Consider the following 11,950-nt stretch of genomic DNA (forward strand, 5'->3'; position numbering starts at 1 on the left):
ATTGCCAAAACTAATGAGTATTTCAACTCTTTCTAGGTAAGTTTTTATTGGATCCCTTTGATGTTTCCTTTTAAAAATGTTTTTAAATGACATAAAAAAAGCAAATGCATATGTTTACCATTGAGAAACTGTGAGTCATTTCTATGCGGAGAACAGCAGATGTGCAAAATGTAGGGTAAAGGGTGACTTTCAAATGGATGTTGCTTCCAGAACATTTACAGATAAAATCAGATTTGAACAATGAAAGTCATAATGATTGCTGGAGAATAATCTTCTATTGCATTGTCTAGCTAGCATCAAAGGGTCCAGAACTAAACCACAGTCATTTGACTTTGTTTTGGGTTGCTCTATGTCCTTAACTACCTTTTTGTTTGCAGAGAGTGAATCCATACGTCAGGGGTGAGAAAGCTGCCGCCTTTGAGATGTTGCTGGACTCGCAACTTCCATCATCCTGGCCAGCAACATCTAGAGGGCCACAGATTTCCCACCTCGGCCATCCGTAGTCAGCGAGCCCACTAAAATAAGTGTTTTACAAAGGTGACACATCCCCAAGAGCCCATTTCACGTTGTATTATGCAGGCATGGGACCCCTCCTTGCATGTGGATCCTGCAGAAGTATTGTGAATGCTGTAAACCTTGTAAACTATTTAACTAGTGACCAATGTATACAGCTTGTCTCTGGGTCTGACTTACAAGTGAGTAGGGAAGAGATTCATCTGTACAGCATTTTTGCCCTAATCCCCAGACAGTTATGTGCAAATGTGTACTGAATACAAGTATGTGGTGGTTGTTACCTTTGCATGACACTGCAATGAAAGAAGCCTTTCATTGCACAAAGGATGTGTGAACAGGAGCACTGGAACCCTAAGGAGCCCCTGGATTGAGGCGAAAGTTTTCTTGGAGATCATCTGCAAGTTTAATCCTGTGATTGAGAAATACAACCTGTGGATGGTGTTGAAGCCTGGTTTCTTACCCAGTAGGTTTAGCATAATTGCCAAGCCAGGAAACAGATGGGTATTTTAATTGTAATTACTGACTGAAGACCTTTAATCTTTGTGCTCTGCAGGCAACTTTTATCCCCACCTTTATGGAACCAGAGCTCTGGTGTTTTGTCACAAATTGTCTGCAGGAAGTCTAGGCCACTGGGGGTTTTTGTGGGGGTTTTTCTTACTCTTCACTAATTTTGTTGAATCAGAAATTTTGGTTAGTCCCACTTGTAGTGCCTTCGCCTGGTAACCAAAGCTGAACAACTATAGAATTTCCTACCGGTTCCTGAAGCGTGTTTATCGTTGAAACCTCATACTTGTAGCATAGAGTTAGCTGCATTCTCTGGCCAGGGACACATTTATGATCTCCTTTTCCCCTTTTGGATGCCATAAAGTACACAGTGGCCCCAAACCTATGTGCTATTTCAGTATATTTCTGTTTTTAGTAGATTTGCTAATATACTAGACAACAGAGATCCAAACTGTGGAGAGAGATATAAGGTCTGCTGCTTTAACTGCTAAATGTTATTACATGTAATGTTGTATTAAACCTGACAATCCAAAGTTTAAAAAGTAGCATGTATTGTATTGTATATTTTTAACTTGTAAAATGTTAGAGTTATTTGCAGGCTAACATGTATTTTTATGTGTTTTTTAATGTACAGTTCTGTTGTAGAGTATTTATTGGTTGATTTGAGGCTTGAATTAGGATTTAAGCTATAACTCACTTGAACACATTTTCATAAGTTGAATAGTTTACTGATGTGTTAAGTGTGTTTTAACATGAAAACCTTAAATTAACTAGTAGCAAAAAGGGGCAAGTGATTATATTAATTCAGTAGTTTACCTAAGCTGCTGCTATGCAGGCAATATTATGTTCCTATGCAGAGTTGCAGGAACATCAGACTAATACTGTACTAGTTCCCTCGTGTTAAGTGGGGTTTCAGTCTCTCCAGGTTTACGCAGTTTCACTGAAATGCTATATTGTAGGTATCCATCTACAGGTTTGTATGTTAGTAAAAAGCAAGGAACTTGCCTTTCTGACTGGGGTGTTTTCAGATGAAAATCATTTTCTTTTATAATAAAGTTAACTTCTCAGATACAAAAGACTATAATAGTCTTCCATTAGAACACACACACACGAGAGTCTTAACTTTAGGCTGAAGCTATACGTTTACAGAGAACCTGTTCCATCCCTGTAATGAACTGTTCTGTTTTGTACCTAGACATAATTCTTATGTATGTTTTCCCCCTAGGTAGGCCTAGGATGGAAACATGAAATTGACCTCAACCCACAGGGTAAATGATGTTATGGAGAGAGGGGGCATTGTGGCAGTGTCCTTTAGAACGTGTGATTTCATGCTTAGTTTCTGGGAAATGGTACAGCAGGGGTGTCAACTTGAATAAAATATTGTGGGGGCCCAGGTAAGCCCCACATAATTGATCACATGACACAATGCACACACACCATGTGAATGGCAAAGCCCATCAGCTTTGGGGAATGTCCCCCTCAAATATTTTTTTTGGGGGGGCCAAAGCCCCCACAGCCCCTAGGAGTTGGCTCCTATGCTAACAGGGGTGCATGACTTCAAAGTTGAGGTGTTGGTTGCGGCAGGAAATTTTGAAAACTTAGAAAGTGTCATTGTGATAACTTAATGTCTGGACTGCTTGTGTTTATGGTGTGATTAAAATTGCCTGAATCAGACAAAGGAAGAAGCCGCTCTCCTGCTACTTCAGCAGCAAGGGGTCATGTATTCATGAAGGCATTTAGGACTGTACTTTATCTGCTTTTAGGGTCTTTCTGGACCATTATAAAAACAATGCCCTGCCCCGCTCTGCTTCAGTGGCTGCAATGCAGTGCTATCCTCATGCAATATTGGGGAGAATGTATTCATTCCATTCAACTGCTATGGATATATCACAGCACCCACATATTCACTGGATCAGTACCATAATCTCTTTAAAGGCAATTAACCATCAACAATATCTGTGTAAGCATTTAGTATCTTTACCTGAATAGTATATTTTCAGGTACTGCTGACCAAGGGAAGCCAGCAAGTAAAACACACCCATACACACAGAGATGCACAAAACAAAATCTGCCTTCCACCCTGAAAGGTACTTAGAACTAATTGTTTTTTATTATTGGATAAATGGTTTATTTACTACTATCTTTAAAAAAAACAAAACTCAACAGATTTAGCAAACTTTCACCTGATTTTTAAAATATATATTATTTGTAGACACTTAAACAAAATTAGTCACCTTGATAGTAGCCCTGTAAGTACAGATACAAATTTATACTAAGAAGTCCCTCTATGCAGCATCGAAAATTTCAGTTTTTCAAGACAGAGAAGTGAAATATGATACAAGTTAAGGAAATATTTATGATAACACAGCAGCAGCAGTGGTTATCACTGCCACTTTTTCCCCATTCACAATCTTCAAGTGCACAGGGCTATGGGAAGAAATGTGTACATTTTTTAATTAAAGTGTGATGTGGAAGCTGTAATTTTGTAGCTATGACACTTTAGAATTGTGCAAAAGGAGCCAATAGAGATAATATGCTGGTCTGCTTCTGTAGTTAAGTATCTTCTCCAGATGCTAGCAATATTTTTAAAAGTCAAAAACTTCAGCTGTTTTTATGTGGCTTGAAAGCTGTCTTCAGGTACTTTATTTGCTTTTTATCTGTTGCACGCTTATGGCTGGAGGGGTTTTTCCATCAGCTGTAGTCCAAGTTTTCCCACCATCAACAGACTGTTTAAATTCAAACACAAACCAACATTTCAGTAAACAGCACAGTACCATAATCTAAATGTTTCACTGTAGTTTACGATAATGACGAGTCCATGTTATGACTGTGTTAACTATATCTTACAGGTACCCACATTCCATTAAACCAAATAATAGTTCATGGCAGGAAAGATGGAGAAGGAAAATGGAATTTTGTACCTGGCACCAGCAATTAACCCTGCAGGCATGAATTTCCTGGAGTTATAGAACCTCATTCCCATCACACCGGTTAAGGTTCCAGAAGCAACTAATGGGGGGAAATCACAAGAATTGAGGAGGATACATTAGTCCACATTACCTGTAAAGCTTAATGCAAGCCAAAGCTTCATTCAAGTGTTACATTTACATCCTGCATTTTGTTCAGTGGAGCTGAACGCTGGATGCATAAGGTTCCCAGGTGCTTCCCCCATGCAGACCTAGACCTTTCTAGCCTCTGCCAAATTGTTACGTCCTGTGCCTTAAGACAAGGGGTGTCCTCTGAGCACACCCAGCTCCAGTGAAGACAAGCGTTGGAAAGTTTAGTTCTTTATTGGCAACTATTACATCAGCTCCTAAAGTGCAGTAATTATATGCACTGCTCCTGCTAAATAGCTAGCTGGGCACCTCCCTCTTCAGACTTGTGCTGCAACCTGGACTGTTGGAGCAACAGCATGACGCCGCCTCTTCCAGCTTAGTTAATCCCCCTCATCTGATGTAGTGCATGTAAGCAACTGGCAACTTCTGCACAGCAGCTCCAGCTGCTGCTGCCACTTTAAGCCCCTCTTTGTCCTTGGAGATGGCACAACTCTTTCTCTGCCTGCTCTCCTCCCTCTGACCACCTGGACGACTCCTCTTCTCCCAGCCCTGCCTCATGGGTGTCACAGAACCTGACAAATCCCCTTTCCACTGTCCACCCCTTGGACTCCTGCCTGGATCCAGTGGTGGCCAGCCCTCTGCAGGACACTTTAAAAGAGGTTGGGACTGCCAACCTAGGAATCACTTAATACCATAAGACAGGGGTCAGCAAACTTTTTCAGCAGGGGGCCAGTCCACTGTCCCTCAGACCTTGTGGGGTGCCGAACTAATTTTTTTTTAAAGAACAAATTCCTATGCCCCACAAATAACCTCAAGATGCGTTTAAAATAAAAGCACACATTCTACTCATGTAAAGACACCAGGCAGGCCCCACAAATAACCCAGAGATGCATTTTAAATAAAAGGACACATTCTACTCATGTAAAAACACTCTGATTCCCGGACCGTCTGCAGGCCAGATTGAGAAGGCGATTGGACCAGATCTGGCCCCTGGGCCTTAGTTTGCCTACGCATGCCATAAGACATGGTCACGTTTAGACCACAGCCCGAGCCTGCATAAGGAACTTTATAATTCCTTACATCAAACCTCCAAATTCTGCAGTTTCTGGTTCCACGTTGTGTTTCATTGCTAGAATTTGAATGTAGGCTGCCACTATTATAAAAATGGAGAAAGGACATCAGGCAGCAGTGGTACATTGGGGGAGGCTTGCTGGGGATGCCACATCCCATTTCCTTTGCAGCAAATGGGAACTTTGCAAGCGACAATGGCTGACCGTGAGTTTATGATTTGGGAAGGAAGAGATTGCAGAAGGAGGAAACACACTGGGTGGGATGTTGTTGTTTTGGTCAAATAAATCTAAATAAAATACTTACTCAGAGAAAGCCAAACATTCTTGGGATCCTGAGACTGCTGGTAAGCACCCACGCCTGCTAAACCACCAAACAAGAGACCAGCAGCGAGAGAAGGAACGCTACCTAGAGTAAAAGTACAAGAGGATTGTGGAAGGCCAGTGAGTAGTATCGGCCTTAGCAGCAAAACTCCCTTGTATTTCTTTAGCATTGAAAGGCTTACTAAAGTGAGGGAGGACACAAATGCAAATGAACAGGGGCTGGCCCTTCAGTTTCTGTTTGAATTTTTTACTTCCTTGCATGTCACAACAGACAAAATAATAGTACTGTTAAAACTGGAATCCTAAAAGAGAATAAAAACAGCACATAATAAATTAATTTAAAGTGGCTCAAGTAGCAACAGGCCCCTTTTCCAGACAAGCTAGCCAACAGCAATTAAAACTCATCTAGCCCCTGAAAGGCTCCTGGAACAGAAAAATAATTTGTCAAAGAAGAACAGAGGCGGCCTAATGAGGTCCTCTGGGAAGCGAGTTCCATTATTAAAATTAACAAACTAGTATTTCTTTTTGAGAAAGGACAATGAAAGGACATTACATCTTGTGGGTGCCGAGTCCATAGTTAATCTTATTTGGAAAAACTCTTAACGAACCGTTAACCAAATGGTCCCAGGCAAGAAAACACATGCTTAATTTTTTAAAGTACAATTAAAAAACACATTACATGTTCATGCTGCTTTTAAAATAATAATTGAAATAATGATTTTAATGTGCTGTGTGAATAAATGATTTTGTCTGCCCTGAATCTCTCAACATTTGGTGATAATGGGAATGAAGTGAGTTCTGAGTTTTGTGATTTATTTATTTGCTCCCGCAACAAATCAATGTGGACTACGAATCATGGAAGAAAGCAAACTGCAGCATGTTATATTCCAAAATGCTGGCATTGCTATATTGCTGATATCTATCCCTGAATGTTTGGCACAATGAGGACCACATGCCTTTATTGCCATATATTAAGTGTGTACTAAAAATTATTGTACCAGCAAAGGCTACAAAGCACAAATATCCATGTCACAATGCTGAATGAAGGATGGAGAAAACAGAAAAAGGGTCTGTCTTCTTAATACTATACCTGCTTTTGCATAGCCAATTACTCCACCTGAAGCAACCAGTGCTGCGTAACCGTAGCCAAGCCAGTCCGTACTCATTCTGGAACATAAAGATGAAAATGCAATGTTCAAATATTTCCAGCTGAGCTGATGGTGAAGAATGTCATGGCTATTAAAAATGGAGGCTGCAATGCCTAATTCATTCATCAAAACTTACTAAATACATTATATCCGAGCTTTCACACAAAGTAAAAAACGCTTTCGGAGTGGAACATAATGGAATGTTAGCACCCATTTCTGTGTTCATTGCTTCCAGGGGAAAAAAGATGCTTGCAACCCCCACTAGCCCAGAAAATCTCAGGCATAAAGGGATGAAATGTGGGGCAGAATACCAGCATGCATTTCTCCCCCACCGTCTTCATGGGGGAATCATAGGGGAACAGAAACATGTATGTGCGGAAAGAGTGGGGGAGTAGTCACGCTGCCCAATGACGTTTGTTGTTGTGTCACGCCATGCCTACTTGCGAATGAAATTTAATGTGACCTGCCAGTATGTTGATCCAAAAGCCACAGTTCCAGAATGCAACAAGTACCATGAATGATATATTAGCAAATGAGACAGAAGTGCTAGCCTTATAATCAGGAAAACCAACACAAGATTTCCCAGGTCTAAATGCACTGTAAACATACCCTAATTTAGCATGCATTGGGGTATTGCATGCACAGTCACACAAGAGGCGAGCTTAGGGGCTACAGACCCGTCTTCTTGCAAGGGACAGTGGAAGGTAACTCAGAACAAAAATGACCTCTCTCCTCATCTCACCTGTTTGTTTGCTAGGGGCACGCAGTTCCACTTCCCAAGGTCACGTGGTTCTTTTACAGCAATACGTCCTTATCTTAAAGCTTCTCTCTCCTTTCTTGGAGGTGATGTTGTGCAGAGAAGGCTGAAGGGGGGGGGGGCAAGGGCAACAGGATAAAAAGGTACACATTCCATGCCCTGAAATGTTTGCATATACCTGTTTTACACTTTGATTTCACTTGCAAATTTAAGAACTACCAAGTATCACCATGACATGTCAACAAGGCATGTCAACAAGGCCAGTGCAGTGCAAACATGGCAGCAGGAGCATTGGCTTGGCTCCACCGGTGCATTTGCACTGCACTGATCTCACCACCATCGCTGCTCCTCTCCTCTCCCCCTTTCTGTCCAGGTATGCAGCCAGAGAGAGGTCAGGTAAGTGTTGCATCCCTACCATGCCATTCCCTTTGGTGATGCCTAAATCAGTGAATTGGAGGGTGCCTGGTGGCCTGCTTAGTTCAATTCAGAGGGCTTCCTAGCCTCTCAAGACCTCCAGGAAGGGAGACTCCACCATTACCTCTTTGCAGTCAGTTCCATAGTAAGACAGATCTTACCATGTTAGGGAAAGTGACCTTCCCAACACAACACTTTGACACAGCAGAACGCAGATTTGTTGAGGCGAGAGCTCTGCTTCGATGTCCTTGGAAGAAGGTGGGTGGGAATGAAACGGTACCAATGAATGAGTCACAGGGGAAGTGAAGGTCATGAAACAACAGTAGCTTATCTACCCCTGACTACAGTTCATAAATCTGCAGGTGAAATCCGAGTGTAAAAAAGGACACATCCATCTACAGTGGTACCTTGGGTTACATATGCTTCAGGTTACAGACGCCGCTAACCCAGAAATAGTACCTCGGGTTAAGAATTTTGCTTCAGGAGGAGAACAGAAATCGTGCTCCAGTGGCGCGGCAGCAGCAAGAGGCCCTATTAGCTAAAGTGGTGCTTCAGGTTAAGAACAGTTTCAGGTTAAGAACGGACCTCCGGAACGAATTAAGTACTTAACCCGAGGTACCAATGTATTTTAAATTAAAATTTTATGTCAGGGGAAAGGCACCAGAGGGGACCACCACACAGCGAGAAAGGAGCTAATAATCAGAGTTGGAAGAGACCCCGAGGGTCATCTAATCTAACCCCCTGCAATGCATGAACCTTTTGCCCAATTTGGGGCTCAAACCCACGATCCTGAGATTTCATGCTCTGCAGACTGAGCTATCTCCTTAATTCATTCTGCGTGGATTGACCATTCTTCTTGTTGCTGTCTAGAATCCCTGCAGTCGCATTTAAAATCTATGAAGTCTACTCAGGCTCTGGTGATGAGCATGACTATTCTGTGTTAAGTAATCCAGAAAAAGGCACTCTTGCTTCAGAATGCAAAAAGAACCAGTGGCTTCAAGTTTACAAGAAGAGAGATTCTGACTAAACATCAGGAAAAACTTTCTGACAACAAGAGCTGTTTGACAGTGGAACAGACACCCTCGGGAGGTTGTGGACTCTCCTTCCTTGGGGGTTTTTAAGCAGAGGTTGGATGGCCATCTTGTCATGGATGCTTTAGCTGAGAATCCTACATTGCCGGGGGTTGGACTAGTGTTTCCCAACCTTGTGCCTCCAGCTGTTTTTGAACTACAACTCCCATCATCCCTGACTAGCAAGACCAGTGGCAAGGGATGATGGGAATTGTAGTCCAAAAACAGCTGGAGGCACAAGGTTGGGAAACACTGGACTAGATGACCCTTGGGGTCCCTTCCAACGCTACAATTCTATGATTCTAAGCACTTTTCTGGGTCAGAACCAGCAAACAGGTGCAAGGACGTCAACAAAACAGCTGGCATTAGGTAAACCACCAGAAAGGGCCTTGAAACAAGTTGTGGCAGGGGGGAAGCTCACCCCTTCCACACCCTGCTGCGCCTGTTGAACATCCACCTGCTGTGCCGCTGTTCAGGGGCTCCCAGTCTCCACCAGCATCTAGAACAGGCATAGGCAAACTCGGCCCTCCAGATGTTTTAGGACTACAACTCCCATCATCCCTAGCTAACGGGACCAGTGGTCAGGGGTGATGGGAGTTGTAGTTCCAAAACATCTGGAGGGCCGAGTTTGCCTGTGCCTGATCTGGAGTCTAAAACAATGTAGCACCCAGTAAGGAAACAGTATTCGGGAGAGAGAGCAACTGTAGCCCGGCGGCGGCAGAACTGTAACTCACGGCCTTTAGATGGGCTAATAATAAACAGGCCGGGCAATGGGCGGAGACCGGCTGAGTCTAGCCGGCAGCACAACCTTCGCGATAATCGGGTGCTTCCTGCAAGCGAGGGCAGCGTGCCCAATGCAGCAAGGTGCCCCGATGCACCTGAAAAGTAGGGAATCTCTTTCCCCCATATAGGAAGCAAATCCACCACTTGGGCTTGATCGCCCCACATTTGTACCAACCAGGCAGCCATAGACCATTGCAATGGGGCGGAATGTGGGCGGAATCCATAGTTCCTACTCCTCCAACCCCAAATTGTAACTCAGAGGGAAGATGCAGCAGAGGCAAAGGATTCCCCCCTGCTGCAACGGAGCGCCCAGCGCAGCGCCCCGGACTGACCTTCTTCCTCCAAGGGCGCACAGCGTGAGGATTGCCTGGGACGCTCCCCCTTCCCCACTGACGCCGAGCTACTCGGTCTCCCAGAGTTCCCTCTGCTGCGGGAGCGCGCAAGCGTGGACAACCAGCAGCACGCCCGAAGTTTCCGTGCTCGAGAGCGAGGGACGAGCGGCACTTTGCCAGGATTTTGCCACGCGATTCTCTTGCTTAGCTGCCGTCCCTTGTTGTTGTTTTTTGGAGAGGTGCGTGCGTAACCCCATGAGCATAAGAAGCTGTTTTATACTGAATCCTGGTTCAGATTTGATTCCTGCATTGCAGGGGGTTGGGCTAGATGACCCTCGGGCTCCCTTCCAGCTCTACAATTCTATGAATCAGACGTTTGGTCCACCTAGTTCAGTACTGTCTACACTGAGCGGCAATGGCTCGCCAGGTGTGTGTGTGGTGTTGTTGTTGTTGTTGTTGTTGTTGTTTTGGGGGGGCAAAATTATTAAGATTTTTAGTTTTTTAGTTTTGCCCAAAGTTATTGAACTTTTTGGGTTGTTGGTTGTTGCTTTTTTGCAAAATCTCCAAAAATAAAATAAAGTTGAAGTTTTTAAGCTATTCTTAAATAAATTCTGCAAAATCTACACTTCCAACATGGGTTGCAATGCTTCCAGATTTTCCCAGACTTTTCTGTTTGTTTGTTTTAAAAGTGATTTCTGCCCAGACACTGTTTGCGATGGCCAAATCCCAGTTATGGCAGCCCTATACCTAGTCCTGGGATGTTCTGCATGCAAGGCAGATTACCTACTACTGAGCTATGGCCCTTTCCCATAGGGATGGTATTCAACTATGTCCAAGCAGATGTGCTTGAGGATGAGAGGTGATGGCTCATATATATATGAAAGCAAATATATATATATATATATATATATATATATATATATATATATATAATTTAGAATATAGGAAGCAAACATGCAATCAATTACAATTCCTATTACCAGGAAAAATGTTATATCTGAGGCCTGATCTTGTGAAACAACCACTAATTATATACGACAGCACTTGTTTGGGGTTTTGTGCAGGCCATCAAAATGTGCTTGTCTAATTCTCTGAGAGAGAGAACTGGCATTGCAGGTCCAGGATACTTTATGGTGAAGTTTGAAATCATTTTAGCAAACACCCCCACCGTGCACAGTCATCTGCAACTCATTGGCCAATAGGAAGGGCTTTTGAAGCTGGCTTTCATTCTTTCTTTACCTTTGCACACACCATCTGCAGAGACTGCTTTGAATACCAGGGTTTGGTTCTCTATAAATTTCAGTGAAATGTTAAGAGTGTTTCAGATCATATGCAAAGAGCACGCTTTTCACCACAGCCACCTCTAATGAACTGGCCTTTTTCTTCTTGGGTTTTAATGGCATTGGAAGGCCAAGCTTCTCAATTCAAAAGCAATTTCAGTCTCGCCCCACTTATCTTGTTCCCACAAAACAAATTACAACTGCAAACTGCGGACCTTTAACTAAATGCAACTATATATGCATGCGTGGGAATCTCAAACTCTCCTCATAAACTCGGAGCCATGAAAAAACAATCCTTTGTTTGCAGATTATAAAAGGATAGGAGGAAATTGCTTTTCAGTGCCAGAATAAGCTCCTCTGCCTTTAACTCCTTAATATCAAATAATTATTTGAGTAGAGCAAGCTAGAATATTTGGGGGTTTTGAGAGCACAGTCCTAAACTTACCTTTTTAGAAGTAAGCCCCCAATGTGTTCCATGGGACTTGGGCCTAAGTAACTGTATAGAATTGCCACCTAAGACCTGGTTGGCACATAACACTTAGCCAAACCATGACTTAGCATGAACCAGCAAATGTGTGCACTCCCAGAGAGATCACAGCACTCCTCCAGAGATCCTTCTGTTGCCCTGCTATGCAGTAGTAAGCCATGGTTTAGCTTAAAGATGTGAAGGCCTGGGGGGGCGGGGCGGGGGACAGATTTTAA

The 11,950-nt window shown here is 43.2% G+C and overlaps 1 protein-coding gene across 1 annotated transcript; it reads right to left on the minus strand.

The window, feature by feature from the left end:
* Nucleotides 1-3,105: 3,105 nt before the first annotated feature.
* On the minus strand, nucleotides 3,106-10,095 carry LOC309348096 (transmembrane protein 14C-like). The gene is made up of 6 exons (XM_081873190.1): nucleotides 9,969-10,095; nucleotides 7,355-7,475; nucleotides 6,555-6,631; nucleotides 5,448-5,549; nucleotides 3,939-4,026; nucleotides 3,106-3,743 (listed from the first exon to the last, which is right to left on the minus strand). The coding sequence occupies exons 3-6, from the start codon at nucleotides 6,628-6,630 to the stop codon at nucleotides 3,686-3,688; spliced, it is 324 nt and encodes a 107-aa protein (XP_081729316.1). The 5' UTR covers nucleotide 6,631; nucleotides 7,355-7,475; nucleotides 9,969-10,095; the 3' UTR covers nucleotides 3,106-3,685.
* Between the last annotated feature and the right edge of the window lie 1,855 nt (nucleotides 10,096-11,950).

The sequence above is a fragment of the Podarcis erhardii genome, assembly GCF_964252035.2.
Source record: "Podarcis erhardii genome assembly, chromosome: 8".
Taxonomy (NCBI): domain Eukaryota; kingdom Metazoa; phylum Chordata; class Lepidosauria; order Squamata; family Lacertidae; genus Podarcis; species Podarcis erhardii.

Coding starts and splice junctions, on each gene's coding strand:
- LOC309348096 (XM_081873190.1), bottom strand. CDS start 6,630: ATGAGTACGGACTGGCTTGGCTACGGTTACGCAGCACTGGTTGCTTCA. Junction 4,027..5,447: donor GAATGTTTGGCTTTCTCTGA/GTAAGTATTTTA, acceptor TCCCCCCATTAG/TTGCTTCTGGAACCTTAACC. Junction 3,744..3,938: donor GGGTTAATTGCTGGTGCCAG/GTACAAAATTCC, acceptor GAATTTAAACAG/TCTGTTGATGGTGGGAAAAC.